General features: G+C 47.8%; 6 protein-coding genes across 6 annotated transcripts; 4 read left to right on the top strand and 2 right to left on the bottom strand.

Moving 5' to 3' along the window:
- Positions 1–209: 209 nt before the first annotated feature.
- On the top strand, positions 210–846 carry FOMMEDRAFT_76123 (uncharacterized protein; the record flags this gene model as incomplete). Its single annotated transcript, XM_007263230.1, has 2 exons — positions 210–411; positions 479–846. 2 exons carry the CDS (start codon positions 210–212, stop codon positions 844–846), a joined length of 570 nt encoding a protein of 189 aa, XP_007263292.1.
- A 250-nt stretch (positions 847–1,096) lies between these two features.
- Positions 1,097–2,100, bottom strand: FOMMEDRAFT_76910 (uncharacterized protein; the record flags this gene model as incomplete). Its single annotated transcript, XM_007263231.1, has 3 exons — positions 1,097–1,623; positions 1,697–1,763; positions 1,834–2,100. 3 exons carry the CDS (start codon positions 2,098–2,100, stop codon positions 1,097–1,099), a joined length of 861 nt encoding a protein of 286 aa, XP_007263293.1.
- Positions 2,101–2,296: 196 nt separating this feature from the next.
- On the top strand, positions 2,297–5,179 carry FOMMEDRAFT_138743 (UPF0014-domain-containing protein; the record flags this gene model as incomplete). The annotated part of the gene is made up of 7 exons (XM_007263232.1): positions 2,297–2,539; positions 2,600–2,632; positions 2,696–2,730; positions 2,781–2,886; positions 2,970–3,048; positions 3,114–3,233; positions 4,804–5,179. The coding sequence occupies exons 1-7, from the start codon at positions 2,314–2,316 to the stop codon at positions 5,177–5,179; spliced, it is 975 nt and encodes a 324-aa protein (XP_007263294.1). The 5' UTR covers positions 2,297–2,313.
- Positions 5,180–9,253: 4,074 nt separating this feature from the next.
- Positions 9,254–11,291, top strand: FOMMEDRAFT_75935 (kinase-like protein; the record flags this gene model as incomplete). Its single annotated transcript, XM_007263233.1, has 5 exons — positions 9,254–9,508; positions 9,597–10,134; positions 10,384–10,473; positions 10,705–11,147; positions 11,226–11,291. Coding segments are annotated over 5 exons (1,392 nt in total), but the record flags the coding sequence as incomplete, so codon positions are not given.
- Positions 11,292–14,877: 3,586 nt separating this feature from the next.
- On the bottom strand, positions 14,878–16,262 carry FOMMEDRAFT_144829 (kinase-like protein; the record flags this gene model as incomplete). Its single annotated transcript, XM_007263234.1, has 7 exons — positions 14,878–15,294; positions 15,349–15,380; positions 15,447–15,546; positions 15,620–15,694; positions 15,761–15,946; positions 16,008–16,091; positions 16,146–16,262. The coding sequence occupies 7 exons, from the start codon at positions 16,260–16,262 to the stop codon at positions 14,878–14,880; spliced, it is 1,011 nt and encodes a 336-aa protein (XP_007263296.1).
- Positions 16,263–16,923: 661 nt separating this feature from the next.
- FOMMEDRAFT_26156 (uncharacterized protein) lies at positions 16,924–18,467 on the top strand (the record flags this gene model as incomplete). Its single annotated transcript, XM_007263235.1, has 2 exons — positions 16,924–17,227; positions 17,278–18,467. 2 exons carry the CDS (start codon positions 16,924–16,926, stop codon positions 18,465–18,467), a joined length of 1,494 nt encoding a protein of 497 aa, XP_007263297.1.
- Positions 18,468–19,226: the final 759 nt, after the last annotated feature.

Genomic DNA, 19,226 nt, shown 5'->3' on the forward strand with positions numbered 1-19,226 from the left:
AGCGAGGAACTTCAGGACGCGGCGAGAAGGGTGAGTGAAATGATGGAGGTTGAATTCCAAATAAAGAAGTCGGCTAAGTATGACGTAACACAGCCGTTAACGCTCCAATTGCCGCATCCGCCACGGTTGCATACTTACCAGCACCTACGATCACAACTCAACCCCTCTCTTCATTCACAATCACCATGTCAGTCGCTGGCCCTTCAACGATGCAACATTCTGATGGCTCCAGGACGCTCGTCCTACACGATGGCCAGCCACGAGAAGAGGAACTTGAACACGAGTCGCCAGAAGATATACTTGCAAACGAGGGTGTACTACACCTACGTGGAAGCAGGAGAACTCATCCACATGTGAGATGGGATGACGATGTCATTGATAATGAAGGAATGGGTAAAAAGAAAACGAAGAGTGCGTCGTATCGTCAACAACCATAGTCCTACTAAACTATTTACTGAACAAAATTGCTATGTTCTAGTTTGCTGCATATTCCGCAAGGATAAACCCTTTGGCGAGTCCTCGTCGTCCGATTCTAATTCGAGCGATTCGGATGCAGATTCGGACTCGGATTCTGATTCAGGACGTGCTCAGCCTGGTGGGAGGATGGGTCAGCGTCGGAATTTCTTACATCGATCGCATCCGCATCCTCATGATCATGACCACGATAGCGAGTGTAACGGGGATGGAGATGGCCTGGCGATGCAGGATACTGATGAGAGTACGGTCGTGCAACAGCTTTCGGATGATGAATATGAACCAAACGCATATGAGCGACCACCTGGCTGGAAGAGGGGGAAAGGGAAGAGAGTTGATAAAGACAACGCAGTGTTCAACCCTGGAGATTAGACCGGAATAGAAAGGACGATACCCTACGCTATCCATTCTTTAGTTTAGAGACTGTCTTGCTTTCGATCCAGACTTTTAATCAGACCGCCTTTCTTACAACCCCACTGAAGTCATCCATTTGTGTATCAATTTAGCCATGCCCATTGTACTTTGCAACATTTCCAACGGCGTATATTGTACGATGTAGACCTACGACTAATCCTATGACCTGACGAAACATTAATACTGCCTTTACCGTGAATGAATCTGTCTATTTCTCCTCTTTCAAATGTCTCTGGCCAAAAATCCCCGTCCCGACACGTACGATATCACTACCAGCCTTGATCGCAGCTTCGAAATCACTCGACATGCCCATACTAAGAAGCAATTTTCTGTTTTCGTTCCATTTACTACCATCTGGATATCGTTTCCGTAGCATTTCCTCCAAGCGGTTGCGTGTCTGCACAAGAGTCTCGAAATCTCGGTTCTCATCTGTGTCGGATAATGATTCGGATAGAGAACCGATGGTCATTAGGCCCTGGAGATATAGGCGCGGACAGTTCTCTAGTACGTGGATGGCCAAGTCAAAGAGAGAGGATCTTTCCATTGCTTCGTCCTTTGTGTCGGAGCCAGAGTCTAGAAGTGGTGGAAGTCCAGATTTTATGTCTTCGCCGGAGGTATTAACTTGTAGCAGGACGTTTAATGGTGAGGATTCCCTTTCTGCCGGAAGAGCACGATTCAGAGAGTCGGCTGCCTTTATAGATGCAAGTGTTTGTAGCGCATATAAGTTAGGTATCCCTGTTCATCCCAGAATAATGTGACATGTCTCGTAAGTAAACCAATAAATGCGGAAACATGAAAGGTCGCTGACCAGCGAGGACTTTTGACTTATTCGTCTGAAAGCCGCCAATGAAATGCCATCGGATGTCTTGAGGAAGCTTCGAAGAAAAAGGAAATTAGAAACATCCGATAAATTAAACACTCTTATTATTTATCAAGAATATCTACCTGCTTAGCTTTGTCTACAAGTTCCTGAGCGTAATTTTCACCGAAATCGAGCTGACCTTGCTCGTAGCAAGCGAGAATGTCGGACGCAGGCTTGTATTTTGAGACTGCAACAAGTACGGGAGGGTCTCGCTGGGGTGATACGGAGTGGGATGAGTCGCGAACACGCTCGCGGATTTCTGCGAGATTTTGCGACAGCTCGGTGACTCGTTCGGGGGTTGCTCGAGGCGTGCTAGTTGACGGCAAAGTTGATGGTGATTCAGTAGCCATTAATCTTCTGATTGTATGTGTTGAAAGTCTAGCGGAGGAAAGGTGTGCGGCTGGTCCGACCAGACGTGAAAGCATACGTTACAACAAAGAAATTGTTCCACCGCTTATTGGCGAGTCACGTTCCCAGTGTCGATCACACGCGTCAATGACATCAGGTTCCGTCGCCGATCATACCGCCACAGCGCTTGCTTTTAGCGGCCACCATTAGAAATAATGGACGACCCAGCAGGCTCAAAAACACACCTCACATGGGCTAATGTTGGTCTAGGATTCGCCTTCGTCGCCTTCGACGCGATAATTTCGCGTCTATTCGGTCTCGGAGTTGGCGTGCCACTCATAACGGCCGCTGTACGATGTGTTATCCAGCTCGCTATCATGGCGCTTGTCCTCCAGAAGATATTTGAGGCTGATAATCCGTGGGGAGTTGCGGGAATCGCACGTAAGTTTTTCTCAACTGTGTTGATGCTGAATGTATAAGTATGTTCATATCTGGAAACAGTCCTGCTCAACTTGCTGGGAACCATCGAAGTTGGTATGTGCTTCGGACATTTCCATGTAAGAAGAACACGAGGATATTTACTGTGGCTCGCCGCAGTTGTGAATAAGGCGAAGATGCGCTTTGACAACATGGTAAGTCTCCCATAAAGGAGGAGATCTGCTTGTATTAATGGATATTATAGTTTTTGATTGTTTTATTTAGCATGGTTTGTTCGACGATTCCGGTGTCTATCCTCGGTGCAAGTTTCGCCATGTCTATCGAACCTTTCTGGAAGCCAGACCAATACAGTAAGAGATGACACTTCTTTTCTTGGTGATGCACGAGGCGGCGCTTACTTGTCGTTTTGTTCATCTCGCATTAATGAGAACAGTTCCGATCGTAGGAATGCTTTGTGGCGCAACTATAGCAGGAGTGGTCATCACTTTGAATTTCGTTCTGAAGGAAATATAGTTGAGTGGCTAAACAGATGGTGAGATTTACTGGCCTGGCGCTTATTCATTTCCTGCTTTCCCAGCGAGAACCGCGACAAAGTTGAAACCTACCTCGCCTTCGGCGCGTCGCGTTTAGAAGCATGTCAGCCTGTTGCAAAGGAAGCTCTACGCCTGGCACTCACTCCCCCCATAAATCAAATGAGGTCAGTGATCTCTATCCCCCCTTCCCTGCATTGTTCTTCTTTCTTCAATTGGGAGATCTGGTTCCGTTTCATCATCAAGCCACGGCAAATGCCTTGTAAATGCGGTCCGCGCCGCCAGACTTTCCTTGCCTTGGTTTATCCCTCTTGATCCTGCTCATCTCGGAGTCAGTTAGTCCTGAAGCAAAGCTAGATCTCGGCAGAGCCATCAACAATATCGAAGGCTCACTGGCGCCGCTGTCGGTTAGCTTCGTTGGATGTGCATCATCTTCGGCAGCTCGAGACATTCATTTTGCAAAGTCCCAATTAGAAAATGGACATCGCCTCTGTGGTGTGATTTGTATAGGCTGATGTCTTGGCCTGTGCATCGACACTCTTACCTAACCATACTATTTGCAACCTCCTTTGCTCAAATGCCATCAGCAAGAACTGCTGCGCTAAGAAATGAAGACGCCTCTAGTCACTTCATCTGACTGAACTGAGATTCTATCTAACTTTTCGATTTCATGTTTTTCTTATTTCGTCTCGCATTCGCTTCGTGCGCAATCCGTTCTACTCATAGATCATTCGCAGGTATGTGCATCTCTTTTCACAAAGTCGCTATCGCGACGCGGACCGCTTCTCGGGTCTTCTTTGCCCACTCATAGCTTCCTTACCCGTATCGGCGCTCCTCTCTTGACGCTTTTCCGCCGCTTTCCCTGTCGAAAATAAACCTCGCTTCTCCGCCGAGCCATACCAATTCAATCTGCTCTTCTTAGGCACGGCTGATCGAGTTGGTCGGCGCCCCCGCACCGAGAATGCGGCAATTTGGGATCAAGAATTTGGCGAGGTGTCCCAGGGGGACCGTGATCCTCACCAACTGAATTACAGGAAACAGAACAATTTTCCTGGGCAATGGCGAGGTGCGGGCAAATGCGAGTTTACTGCGGGTGATCAATGTGCCGTTGCTGAGACTCCTTGAATCTTCTCTGATTTCTGTTCCGCCTTATTTGATTTGATTGAAATGTGCTCTTTACGGTTGGTTGGGTCTGCATTAATTGCCGACGCTCTACGTGCTTCGTTACGTGTCCCGCTATGCTCTACTCGATAATTCGGGTTAGAAATTCGCATCGTATTGGTTCAAGTTTACGTGGCTTATATGCGCATCAATTCGGGTCTATGCTCTAGACACTCTCTTCAACTGCGTCGCTAAGTTACGCGAACGTTATTAGAGCACAACTTTCTCGGAGCTAAGGGCTAGAACATCAAACGAATGTCAACGCTCATCACTCGGACACAACTTGAGCTCTTTGCAGATCTCATTTTTTTTCTCGTCCCTTTTCTCCCTCGCTTTCATTTCAGCATCTTCGTTGCTTCTCCCGTTCATTTTTTCCTTTTGCTTTCACGTTCATATATTTTCCGTCATTTGTGAAATGAAATGAAAAATTGGAACTGACGATTCTCTTTTTCTCTTTTCGGCCTTCCGATTACGCTCATCTTCGTCTTCTCCCTCGACTTCGACTTCGATTCCGCTGGCTTGACGACACCCGAACTCACTCACTCACTAACCAAACGAACGAAAACGAAAACACAGTGTTCTAGGCATCATAGCGATTCCAGGGATGATGACCGGAGCGCTCCTCGGCGGTGCGCCGGTTCAACAAGCCGCAAGGCTCCAAATGGTGATTATGTTTATGATTGCTGCTGCGAGTGCGTTAGCGGCGATACTTGTGACTGTTGTTGCGCTTGGGACTGTTGTGGATGATGAGCAGAGGGTGAGGGCTGGGAGGGTTGATGTGAGGAAGCATTGGGTGTGGAGGATGAGGGAGAGGGGGTGGGAGTGGGGGGTTGGGAAGGTTAAGGGGATTGGGGAGGGGATGAGGGTGAGGGTTGGATTGAGGAAGGGGGGTGGGAATGGAGAAAGGGTGGAGGATGGGGCGGGGGAAGAGAGGAACGGGTTACTTGGTTGAGTGAGTGGGTGAGCAAGTGGGTGGGTGTATGCGCTGTATGTGTGTCGTGTGAGTGTTGAGTGTTGAGTATTGGTGAGGGTGAAGAGTCAAGGCGGAGGTAACAAATGAAGGTTTGTATGTATGCCGAGGAGATTAATTGACGTGAATACGTTTTGTGCTTCTCCCATTCAGGCTCGCGAGGATTATACTCGTCGACCTGACTCGTTGCGTTTATTCGCTTAAAAATTAGAAACTTTAACCTATGTACGAGTGTATGTATGTCGAGGATTAATGAACGTGCCGAGTAGAATAGACAATGGGAGTAACAACAATTCGGTGCACTTGGACTAAGAAAGAACGACGTGAAAAGCTCCCAAGGATGCGACTTGAGTAAATGTTGAAGGGAATGCGAATGAATCTCAATATACAAGGCAGTGCTTTGCTTGCTCTTTGACTACTTCCTATCCGTTATTTGTCCGGAGTCTGCACACGTACTACAAGCTTGAACCGATTCTAGGAACATATACACGCATACAGAGGTTTGAATCCTTTCAGTTTATGTATGCACCCGAAAAGCAAGGAAATTATTCACTTTCCAAGTACCCAACATCCTGTAAGTAAGGATAATTTTACATGTCCCTGAGCTGCTCTATCATATGGTAACAGCGTGTCTAAATAAAAATATTCGATATGTTAACTGTTAACGTTAACATACCCAGACGAATTTGAAAAGCCGAGACCGCTCGATGTTTTTCTCTCATATTTTATTACATATTAAACTTGTCGACAAATGTGAGAAAGGATCAAGTTTCGATTTTTGTTTGGCCTCGGCACTGAATGGGGTTACGTACGATCTTTCTCTGGAGCGAAGTGAGAGGAAAGGTAGACAGAAAGATAAAAGGGAGGGATACATGTATTGGATTTTTTTCCCCTTTTTCATGCTCGAAAGTTTCTCCTGTTGTGTGGTAACAATGTTCTATTCCTTATTTAAAATATCGGTGTTAGTGCTCAAATCCTCAAATTTGAAAAATTTTGAGAGTCGAGAGTCGAGACCACTCGATTTGTTTTATTATTATTATTAAACTTCTCGACAAATGTGAGAATTATGACATTGGAAGACATCATCCTGTGCTCCATGCTCCATGCTGTAATCCCTCGGCGCTCAATGTGATTACGTTACTTACGTACAGTCTTTATTTAGATTCTGGAATGAGGGGTTTATGAGGTTGGCTTGAAATGGTAGATAGAAAGAGAAAGGGAGAATGTGAAATGCATATGGCGAAAGGAAGGAAGTGCAGGCTAAGGCAACTAACTTCCCCCATCGGTACGAGTGCATGGTAGCATAAATATCGAGAATTAAATTGACGCATATGTGTAGCAATCCATCCCTGAGTCATGCTCTCTCTTTCTCTTCCCCTTTCTATTTATATATGCTGCCTGTACTAAACTGACGTAACGTAAGTACCTCCCCTCGTAACCTTGCCACCACAACACGCACACGCACACGCAACACCTAAAGAAAACCAATGATGAAAAGAAGAAAAAGAAGAAAAAGAAGAAAGGAAGAACTCCGCCGGCGCTAGCGCTCGTCGCTCGAGGACTGCCCGATTATATCTGTGAGATGTTGTCATTCATTGATTTGATTTGGATTTGGATTTGCATATGGATATAGCTTAGTATGGTATGAGAGATGCTTTAGATGGTAAGATGGTAACTGAGTAGATTAGATATGGCTTGTGAGTTGATCGCGTGACGTCGTTTCCTGATTGTATGATTGTGGTGTGGTAATACCGTAATTGCGGTGCGGTGGTGTGGTAATTGCGGTGATGGTGGCGTTGCCTCTCAGACTAAGCTATGTAAAAATATTTATAGGAGAGTGATATGCTCTGTGTCTGTACGTGTCTCTCTGTGTGTGCGGTGTATGACTCAAAGATAATGAAGATTATCTGAACCATTCCACAGAACCACCGCTCTCATTCTTTCTCGCAGAGCAGTGAAAGAATGTCTGACATTGAATCATTGATCGCACTTACCGGCTCATTCTCAGTAAGGAGTGAGATAAATCCTAATCTAATGATTGTCAGCGGTCCAGCGCCGGCGCCCTGGGATCCGGTCATTCCGGTGTCGGACGGACTGACGAAACGGAACGAAAAGGATCGGATGGGATTGCAATGCGATACATGGGCGGTAGGGAAAGCGATGAACTCCGGCCTGACTGATAATGATAGTGGTGGGTGATGATGAGTGATGATGGCTTTGTTGACTGTGAATCATGATGTATGATATATGATGTATGCCATAATACTAATGCTGTAGCCCAGTCTTATATATATGGCATCTATTATGACACCGAGAGTACGATTTGAGAGGACGCTAAATTAGGATTCCCGTTTTACAGTTACGAATTCGTATGAGCGTAAGTACGTACGCACGTAAGTTAAGTTAAGCCAGGAACGTACTGCTGTGCTTTGGAAGTTTGGGGTGTAAGGGAAGAAGGGGAAGAAGTGGGTTTACGGCGTGTGCAGTGCTGGCGGGACTGTATTCGTTGAATGCCGAGGTGGACGAACCTCAGCCGAGATCAAGACGGATAGATAGCATACAAAGGGAGGAGCCAGTTGTATAATATATTATGGGATACGGTCGTGGGAACCTCTTCATCTTCGGAATCTTGACATATCTTGTGAAGGTGGAGCCATTGGCTTCAATCCACGCGATGAATAACGAGATGAATAACAGGGCTTTATGTTATTCAATTCATTCAATTTATTGGACCCACAGAAAGTGGAGTCTTCATATCCACGTGTTCATGAAAACTGACATCCGTTAGTCACAAAAACAGAAAACTCAAGCATACACTTTCGCAGGGGCAAGTTACGGCAGAAGAGACGCAAAAGCGGCACAAGCCGTCCGTCGATTTGGATTGGAGGTGGAGGGTTCTTCTCTCTGGGCTCCAGGTGGCAGAGGGATCGGAAGCACAGGTAAGAAGCAAGGGAGTGACGAGAACCAAGCTGAAAATCAAATAAGTTTGAGGCTTCGAAGAGTGAAAGGAGCCGGGAGGACGGAGCAGAGGAATGAATGGCAGTGATGTGTACAGTACAGTAAGAGGAATAGGCAGACAGAGGGTAAAGTTTGGGATTAAGTTTCGCTGGAACCTTCGCGGGGAGATCCTGAGGATGCGACCCTGGAATTAGTCAAACCCTCCCTATGCACGACGAGTCTGTTCCTAGATGAATCATCAAATCATCACCGCAATGCGTACTTTTACAAGCACAAAAAATGCGTAGGAAAGCGGAAAAACAGGAAGAATCGACACGTGAGAAGGTAGATAAAGAAACGATGTGTGGTGGAAATGAAAGGATGTTCGAGAGGAGATTTACTGATATTAATGGGGAGAAGACCGTGTGTTTGGCGGGGCTGTGTTGCTGAGCTGAAGTCTGAAGAAGAGGGTGGATGATATAAGTCGAAGGGACCTCGCCGAGCTTGCTGGCGGCAGCCGTGGTAGGTAAGAATGATAGGAACTAAGGAAGGTCCCACGATGAACTGTGAGTGTCGAGAGTAATATCTGAAGGACGCGATATGCGTCGAAGTAGGTGACCATAAGAGGTAATTGCTTCGAATAATCACAGGTGAGAGTGCACAGCTCAGACCCCAGACAGGCCTCCTCAATACTTTACAAGCATCTTATTACGGCCCTCACTCGAGTCCTCCTCCTCCCTCCATCCTCATCCTCCTGGCCTGCCCTCTCTTCCTCATCCCATCTACACCTCAAAACTACCCGGTGCGCTGCATGTGTCCACTCAAGACGAGTCGATAGACACCGTACACACCCCCGCCATGCACGCGACGTCGTCCAGGCATCCCCACCATCTCTTTCAGCAGCAGCACCAGTCCCCCACCCCGCCACCGCCCTCAAGTCCCTACCCGTCCTACCCATCCAACAATAACATCTCAGCAGTCTCTGTGCCGAGTCACAATACACAGTATACTTGCCCGGATCCGTACGCTCCCTATCTCGTCGCGCACCAGGGCCAGGGTTCACACTCTGGCTCGCGCTCCCGCTCTCCCAACCTCCCGACCTCTGCCTCTTCTCACAACATGCCTCGCTCGAGCTCGCCTGCGCCACCGTCCGCGTCTTCTCATGGGCATGCCCGTGATGCGGTGGCGCTTGGTCCGTCGTCGACTACTCCGCATCCGCCCGAGGACGTCGTGATGACCAGCAAGATCGAGTTCACGCGGGACACACGCGACCGGCCCATTATCAACCAATACCTCATCGGACACCGCTTGGGCAACGGGCAGCATGGAGAAGTCTACAAGGGTTATGACATGCGCAGAGGAAACATGCTTGTCGTGCGTCACTTTTAACTTTATTAATTTCTCGTAATATGCGCTCTGTTGCACTACCCTAAAGCTGACTCAATGTGTGTATGCGTTGCAGGCAATCAAGGTGTGTCGACGCAAGAACACCAAGGAAGCCAAATACGAACAGCTGCGCCAGCGCAACCAGGGCGCGATCCCACGCACCGTCGGGGGCTTCGGCGGTGTTAGCACCAGACCCCGTCTTGTGGACCAACTCCAGAGTACCGAAAAGAAGGTTCTACGTGAGATTGCTATCATGAAGAAGTGCAAGCACGGTCAGATCGTGCAGCTATACGAGGTCATCAATGATCGTCTTACCAGCAAGATCTTCCTCGTATTGGAGTACATGGGTGGTGGTGAGGTCAAGTGGCGCGACGAACAAGGACGTCCATGTCTTCGCGTCGACCAGACTCGCCGCATCTGCCGCGATGTCGTCCTTGGCCTACTTTACTTACACCACCAAGGTATCATTCACCGTGATATCAAGCCTGCCAACCTTCTCTGGACCTCGGATCGCATGAATGTCAAAATTACCGATTTTGGTGTCTCGCATTTTAGTGCCGCACAACGCATAGATGCACTGAAACGTAGCTCGGCGTATCGTGAGGCCCTCGAACGTCGCAAAGAGGCACGTCGCCGACGCGAGGAAGAATTTTCGGGCAATGCAACTCCTGTGAGACGCAAGACTGGTGGCTGGCGTGGAAGAGGGAGCGTGACGGCAAGCAAGGAGGACGTCAAGGGCAAAGGCCGTGCTCGAGACGACCCGCCGCCTCCGTCCTCTGCGTTCAAGTCAGACTTGTCGTCCCCGGCTTCCGATCATGAGGATGCAGAAATCGAGGCGGAGCTCCTCAAAGAATTCGCTGGAGACGTTGACCCGATTCTGCTCGATGATGGCGGTCTATCACGCCAAGCCGGGACACCGAGTTTCCTTGCACCTGAAATCATCTGGGAGTTTGGTGAGAAGCAGACTGCTGCGCTGTACCGCAAAGTGGGCCTCAAACGTGGAAGAAGAGAACGCGGCGAGAACGAGTACGAGTACGATGGACTGAGAGAATTCTTAGATAGTAGAGGACGGGATGGTTCAGACATGGATAAAGCACCTGCGTCGTTAACGACGACTCTCAAAACGCCTCATCGCCCTATACCTTTGGAAGATGAGGCGACTCCCCGTGCTGCCGATGCAGCAGACCAAAATTCACTTGACCTCCCCTCTGAGGCAACACCAACCCATCTCAAAGAAACATATTCAACAATGCCTGATCCCGATCCAAATTCGTTCAATGATTACAACGCTATTATTGCTGCTGGCGAACTAGATCCAGAAACTGACGCCGAGCTACCTCCACGCCCACCCATCACGAAGGCAATAGACGTCTGGGCGCTTGGTGTGACGCTTTACTGCCTTCTCTTCGGTCGTACTCCTTGGGGCGGCAATACGGAGTTTGCGATGTACCAAATGATTCACACGGAAGACTTCGTTGTGGATACTTTCATGGGTTATGATCGCATCCCCACTGGTGGTCGCTTTCACGACGATGATGATACGAGCGAGGGTGCGATCGTTATTGGCCTTCTAGATAGATTACTGGAGAAGGAGTGCTCGAAGCGTATTACCCTCGAAGAGGTGAAGGTATGGAATCTCCTTTCGCTGCATTTTTCCTTCCTAATAAATGAAACGGCTAATTATACTCGTATTGACACCTTACAGAGACTTCCATGGATCACACGCGATATCCCCAACCCAGATGAATGGGTTGCAGAAACCTCTCCAGACCTGCACGACCCGATTCGCATAACCTCCGCAGACGAGGACGTTGCGATGTCAACCGTCAAGTTTCGGTGGAAATTTGACATGTCGAAGCCGTTTCGTCGGTTCCGCTCTCTCCTTCCTGCTGGTCGTTCTGCTGCGGCACGTCAGCAGCAGCAGACGCAACGTCGTGCAGATGCACGCGAGTTCGATGTTGAACTTGATACGATGCTCCTTCGCAGTCTGCAGATTGAATCTGAGTCGGAGAGAAGTGAGAGAGAGGCGTCTGTAGCCAGGAGACGTCTTGCGGGCAGCGAGGCAACCGGTCTACAGCGTAAGCCAAGCCGCAGCAGACGCGTTGTTGATGCTGTTGAACGTGGAGTGAAAAAGATCTCGAGACATGGGAGTTCAATTCACCAAGCCAATACGCCTGGAGGCGAGACGCCGCGTAGTATGAAGAGACGTACGTTACCAGATCTCATGCTCGGTACACGTGGGCGTTCGATGTCTCGCTCTAGAGACGGCTCAACATCTCGACCACCTTCACGTGCATCGGGTCCTGCAACTCCACGCGTTGCAAGTGGAGGCTCGTATTCTAACCTGACAAGTCCAAGTACCGCTGGCTTTACTTCCGACGCAGAGACGGATATTCTTGATGAGGCTGATGTACGAGCCGTACAAACCCATCGACGTAAAGAGCGAAAAGAATGGGACAGGGAACGTCGGCAAAAGGCGTTCTCGCGTCAATCACTGAGTAACCTCTCGAAGATGCTGGGTTTAAAACCGAGAGGGAGTCCGCGGGCCAGTGTTAGCGATATCGGTAGCAAAGCAAGTCCAGGCGCAGTTTGGAAGAGTTTCTCGAAGAGTCCGGCGAGTCCGGCGAGCCCTGCAGGTGGTAGTGGCAGTGGTGGAAGTGGACCTACGTCCGCTCGAACGAGTTTCGCGACTCAACGACTTACACGACGAAGTGCGGATGAGTTCGGTGCTGCGCGTACGGGACTAGCGAGCTCCAACGCAATGCGCGGTGCCACTTCGAGCATGGGTGGTCGTTCGGACTCTGGACCTGCGATCGGCTCTGCAGGTGTCGCCACCTCTGGACGAGGTTTTGCTCTAGCAAGTGCGGATGAACTGACAAGTGCTATGCGTGCGTCAAGCTGGGGAGACGTCGCGGATGAGTATGGGGATGACTATGGATATGGAGTGAACGTGAGAGGCGAATATGACGATGCGGACGGAGTATCGGACTACGGCTTCGGGAGTGGGAGTGCGAACGGGGACTACGCGTTGTATGGGAATGGGAATAGTCGGGCGTATGCAAGCGGCGATATATGTGGTTATCCAGACGATGACGACGTAGTACGACTCGTCGGTGCAGGAGGTATACTATCGCACCCTGTCTCGGGACCGTCCTCGCCAAACAGTCTTTCTGGCGTGTCTATAGGAACCGGTCTCGGCGTCCCTCCTGATAGTCTTTCTTTACCAGGGGTTATGGCTGAAGTCGTACCGCCGACACCTGGATCTTCAGGCGCTCAAGTAGCTATTCCGGCTTCCGCAGGAAGTACTCTTCCACTTTTGCAGACTCAATTCCAGGATCCGGGAAGAAGACGCGGAGCGAGCGTAGGCAGTCGGCATACGCACCATCATCATTATCCACACGTCATCTCAAGTCCATTGGCACAGACTCCGCTCAACGTCGACCGAGACGAACCGTTCGAGTTCGCACTTAACGAAGACTCCGGGGACGTCCATGTAAGTCGGAACACTAGTAGTGTGGATAATACCAGGATGAACACGAATGCGACTGATGATTCTTCGATGTCGGGAGTACGGATATTCGGACAAGGATCGACGAGCCTTAAAGTAGACGACGAAGTACCGGATATCGATGTGTTTGAGGAAGATGATTCGGGCAGCGAGGAAGATGGCCAGCTTATTGTACGTCGAAGACGGCCGTCTGAACATCTTGCTCGTTCGCAGTCCGGTGTCCGTCCGGAGTCTACTCAACCGCCGATTCCTGGTGTTGAGGACGACGTTGAGATTTGCTAGAGGTGCTCCTTGGTAACATCATCCTGATGTATTCCCTCCCTCCTCCTGCCTACCGCGTTGCTGTTATTCGTTTCTTGCTCTGGAGCTGGTTGCCTTTCGTGTGTGTTTCTTGCTGTGCATGTTCATACCGTATCACGTCTGCTTTTTTGCCCTGTGTTCCGTAGACTTTTCCCTTCTCATATTTTCTTTATACGCAATAGACGATTTTTTTAAACTGTTTTTAAGCTCTAGTGGACGATTTGTTTTTGGCAGTGGTTGATAGAAAAGAAAAGAGAAACGAAAGATGTGATAAAAGAAGAGCAGGATTACTTGAAGTGTTTTGTAGCCTATATTATACTTCTTTCTTTCCTTTTTGTTCTGACTTGTCTTTTCTGAAATCGCCTGTGTTTCACTCAGCACTTCTGTCCTCCTCACCTGTAACCCTACTCTTCTCAGAGTTCTCTAGCTGATATCCTTCCCTTATTCGACCTCCCTGCCTTTGTATTTTTCCCCTCCTTCCTCACTCTTTCTCATCATTAATCTCCGTCTTCCTCCGTCTATTTTCAGATTCATTTCCTCTTGCCCTTTCTGTGTTTTTCTTTTCTTGTCTGTTATAGCTACGTCTTTATCCCTCCCTCCCATTTGTGAATCTCTCTGTCTCTCCATTTGCCCTTACAAAGATTAATTAAGCTCTTCACTCCAGCCCCACTCAATTTTTTTCTATGATCCGATCCAAATGAACAACTCAACGTAAATTAGGTTTTGCAATTCTTATTACTTAGAACTCTCTTCGACTTCCTGTTTTCTCTTCCCTTTTCCTTCTTTTCCCTGTCTCGTTCTTGTTCTCTATTCTTTTCCCTCTCTGTTTGAACTACCTTTATCTCTCTGTGAATTTATGGCTCTACTCTCCACCTTTACTTCAGACTTGTTTATTCTTCCTTTCTCTCTATGTGTATTACTAGTTTTTGTTCTTCTCTTACCTCTCACCTTACTGTTTCATATTTTTTTTTTCAGTATCATAATAATAGATAGTAGGTCTAGTTAGTAGATCTAGTACCTTCCCTAGCACAATAGAGATTTATGCTTAATTGATATTTTGGCCTTGTTAGTGTGTGTAGACATATAAAATAAATATATATTTATATGAGTTATACAGGTTATTTAAGACACAATCCTAGCAGTATTACAAAAAGCTTTAAATATTAAAACAATATACTTTAACAATACTAGGTAAATAAACATTGGAAGCTTCTTTCCCTTCTACTTATTATAATGAGAATGTTACAATCTTAGTATGTAGAGTAATTCAGTTTTTTTAAACAAGAAATATAGAAGGATGGATAATATCCTATGTATCCTACTTAGAAATGGCATTTATGCTACTCATAGATAACTGATAGATTGTATACTACAGATAGTATTTTATTTTACAGTAGACAATACAGAGGTAATTAAATACAGACAGATAGTAGTTATGCAATTACACATCAAAGCAAGGCTATGCCACAGAGCAATCGGCAATAGTAACGAGACAAGTCCAGTAAAGTGTACAGTGGTATATAAAACAAAACAAGGAAAAGAAAAGAAACTAAGTACAAGCCTTTTGCTCCAGGAATTCACTACACTCATGCACAATACAATTGTCAAGACTATTGAAGGATGCAGCGCAGCGCAACCACTTGCACTTGTAAGGAAGTGTAGTGGACTCTAAACGCCGGGAGTGTGTTGCAGATGAGTCCAAGTGGCCCTTCAAAATTTCCGAAATAGTGCGTGAATTGAGTTCTCCACCGATTTTCCGGCTAATAAGGTCCAAGGCTAGGCCTACGTGTCGTGCGTCTGGCCGGGCAGAAGCGTCCTGGTGCCAACAATGCTCGAGAAGTGTCCAAAGTCCGTCTGTGATACAAAAATCACTGGGTCGCTTTGGCCTTCTGGCGTTGATGACAACTTCGAGTAAAATAACGCAATCTTTCTTTAGCTCGTTAAAAGGAAGTTCTCCTGTCAGAATCTGTTTCCAGTGTATTTAGATAAAGGTCTTCAGGGAGATCCTATAATTACTTACCTGCAGGATAGTCATACTGAATGCCCAAATATCTGTGGCTTTGCATATGCATAAATCTTCCTCTCATAATAGCTCCACAGCCATCCAGTGCTACGAACCCATGAGACTGTCTGTGGTAAATCCACTTGTCTCGCAAATACGAGAAAGTCCAAAGTCTGCTAGCAAGGCATGCCCCTCACTGTCAATAAGAATGTTTTGCTGCAACAGCAGAAAATGTATTACTCTTCAGCATACAATTCGAGCAGTAGCTAATCACAAGAGTTTGACATACTGCCTTGATATCCCCATGCACCACTGGCGGGTTGGCAGAGTGGAGAGCAAATAATGCCGCCCCAACTTCCTTAAGCTGCAGAAACAGTGTATATGTATATATGTAAAGAGTCAAGCATATGAATAGGTATGTCAAACGCACAATTCGCATGCGATCAGTGTGAGGTCTACCACGAACATAGACGCTTGCATCTCTGTTTATGCAGAAAGGAAGCACTAGACCGATGAATTCCCGGTACTCAGCGTCAGGATTGCTGCAGAAGCCGAGGAAGGGTAATATGTTGGGATGAGACACGCCCTGTCCAGCCTTGATTTCACGCTTCCAGCGCTTGACGAGTAGACGACTATCGTGAGGGCATCGACAAGGCGATAAAGACAATTATGCATACCCGTAGCACCTTTTCTTTATCATTGATATTGCCTGGATCACCAAACGTCTCGATGCTATGTAGATTGGGGAATTTCACAGCGACCTAGAATCCGACTTGATGAGTATCCTAGCAAACAATTGAGTTCAATAAACTCACAATTTCACTTTCTTGAGAGTTGTCTGAGTACAAGCGTGCTTTGTACAAAGTCCCGAAACCACCTTGCGAGAAGCTGGCACGATCTATAATTCCAATATTTTTGGTCAGATCTTTCATAGTGGTGGTAAAAGAGCAAGACAGAAGCTGCGCTTACAAGGGGGCTATTGGCTTCCATCATATATAAGTGTTGTGTTCTTGACTACAGAGGACAGAATTTGTATGAAGAACTGGATTATATACAGGGAGAATCTGGGAAAATGTATTTTATTTCTCTCAGCATGCTCAAAGTACGTGGTTTCTTGGGCATCGAATCACGTGATTTCACGGGAATTACCTTTTACGGAAGTACAGTGGTAGCTCGTCTTACCTGAAAGTGCACTGTAATAATCTTTGACATGTCGGAGCCGTTTCGTAGGTTACATTCTCTTCTTCCTGCTGGTCGTTCTGCTGCGGCACGTCAACAACAGACACTGCGTCGTGCAGATACACACTAGTTTGATGTTGAACTTGATGCGATGCTCCTTCGCAGTCCGCAGATTGAATCTGAGTCGGAGAGAAGTGAGAGAGAGGCGTCTGTAGCGAGGAGACGTCTTGCAGGGGGTGAGGCAAACGAATTGCAGCGTAAGCCGAGTCGCAGTAGACACGTTGTTGATGCTGTGAAGAAGATCTCGAGGCATGGGAGCTCGATTCACCACGCCAATACGCCTGAGGAGAGACGCCGCGTAATATGAAGAGATTTTCGTTACCGGACATTATGCTCGGGACTCGCGAGCGTTCGATGTCTCCTCTAGAGATGGCTCAATATCTCGACCACCTCCACGTGCTTCTGATCCTGCTCCACGCGTCGCAAGCGGAGGCTCGTATTCTAACCTCACAAGTCCAAGCACTGCTGGCTTTATGTCTGACGCAGAGACGGATATTCTCGACGAGGCTGATGTACGGACCGTACAAGCTTCTCGACGTAAAGAGCGGAAAGAATGGGACAAATAGCGTCGACAAGAAAGACGTTCTCGCGTCAATCACTGAGCAACCTCGCGAAGGTTTGGGATTAAAACCGAGGGGGAATCCGCAGCCTAGTATGAGTGAGAGCGGTAGCAAGCGTATCCGGGTATGTGTTGGAAAGGTTCTCTAGGAGACTGGCGAGCCCTTGCGAGCCCTGCAGGTGGTACTGGCAGTGGTGATAGTGGACCTGTGTCCGCTCGAACGAGTTTCACGACGCAACGTCTTACACGACGAGGTGCGGATGAATTCGGTGCCGCGCGTATCGGATTAGTGAGCTCAAACGCAGCGCGTGATGCTACCAGCAGCATGGGTAGCCGTTCGGACTCTGGACCTGCGATTGGTTCTGTGGGCGTCACTACCTCAGGACGAGGATTTGCTCTAGCGAGTTCGGATGAACTGACAAGTGCCGTGCATGCGTCGAGTTGGGAGATATCGCAGACGAGTACGTACACGATTATGGATACGGAGGGAACGCGCGAGGTGAATATGATGATGCGGGCGGGGTATCAGACTGCTTCGGAAGCGGGAGCGCGCAAGGGGACTACACCTTGTATACGGGAATGGGAACAGTCGAATGTATACAAGCGGCGGCATATGTGGTTATCGAACGATGGCGACGACGTAGTACGGCTTGTCGGTGCAGGAGGTATACTATCGCACCCTGTGTCGGGACCTTCCTCGCCGAATAGTCTCTCTGGCGTGTCTATTGGCACGGGTCTTGGTGTCCCTTCTGGTAGTCTTTCTTTACCTGGGGTTATGGCTGAAGTTGTGCCACCCACCACCCACCCCTGGATCTTCAGGCGCTCAGGTGGCCGTCCCGCATCGGCAGGAAGCACTCTTCCACTCTTGCAGACACAATTCCAGGATCCGAGAAGAAGATGCGGAGCAAGCGTAGGCAGTCGGCATACGCACCACCGTCATTATCCACACGTTATCTCGAGCCGATTGGCGCAAACTCCGCTGAACGTCGACCGGGACGAGCCGTTCGAGTTCGCACTTAACGAAGATTCAGGGGGCGTCCATGTAAGTCGGAACACTAGTAGTGTGGATAATATCAGGAGGAACACGAATGCGACTGATGATTCTTCGGTGTCGGGAGTACTAATATTCGGACAAGGATCGACGAGTCTTAAGGTAGACGACGAAGTACCGGATGTCGATGTGTTTGAGGAAGATGATTCGGGCAGCGAGGAAGATGGCCAGCTTATTGTACGTCGAAGACGGCCGTCTGAACATCTTGCTTGTTCGCAATCCCGTGTCCGACCGGAGACTACTCAACCACTGATTCCTAGTGTTGAAGACGACACTGAGGCTTGCTAGAGGCGCTCCTTGGTAACATCATCCTGATGTCCCCCCCAGCCCTCCTTCCCTCCTGCCTACCCCGATGCTGTTATTCGTTTCTTGCTCTGGAGCTGGTTGCCCTTTCGTGTGTGTTTCTTGCTGTGCATGTTCATACCGTATTTCATCTGCTTTTCGCCCTGTGTTCTGTAGGCTATTCTCTTCTTATATTTCCTTCTACGCAATAGACGATTTGTTTGCTTTTTTTAAGCTCCAGTGGATAATTTGTTTTTGGCAGTGGTTGATAGAAAAGAAAAGAGAAAAGAGAGATGTGATTAAAAACGAGGGGGTTTCCTTTTGAAGTATTTTGTAGCCTATACTAAGTATATTTCTTTCTTTGCCTTTTGCCCTGTCTTTCCGTTTCTGAAAATCGCCTGCATTTCACTCAGCGCTTCCGTCCTCCTCACTTGTAACCCCACTCTTCTCAGAGTTCTCTAGCTGATACCCTTCCCTTATTCAACCTCCCTGTCTATGTATTTTTCCCCTCCTTCACTCTTTCTTATCAATTTTCTTTTTCCTCCATCTATTTTCAGATTTGTTTCCTCTTGTCCTTTCTGTTTATCCTTTCCTTTCTGTTATGACTACGTCTTTATCCCTCCCTCCCATTTGTGAAACTCTCTGTCTCTCCATGTGCCCTTACAAAGATCAATTAAGCTCCCTACTCCAATTTCTATGATCCAAGCGAATGGCTCATTGTATATTAGGTTTTGCAATTTTATTACTTAGAACTCTCTTCCACTT

The sequence above is a fragment of the Fomitiporia mediterranea genome (assembly GCF_000271605.1).
Source record: "Fomitiporia mediterranea MF3/22 unplaced genomic scaffold FOMMEscaffold_2, whole genome shotgun sequence".
Classification (NCBI taxonomy): Eukaryota; Fungi; Basidiomycota; class Agaricomycetes; order Hymenochaetales; family Hymenochaetaceae; genus Fomitiporia; species Fomitiporia mediterranea.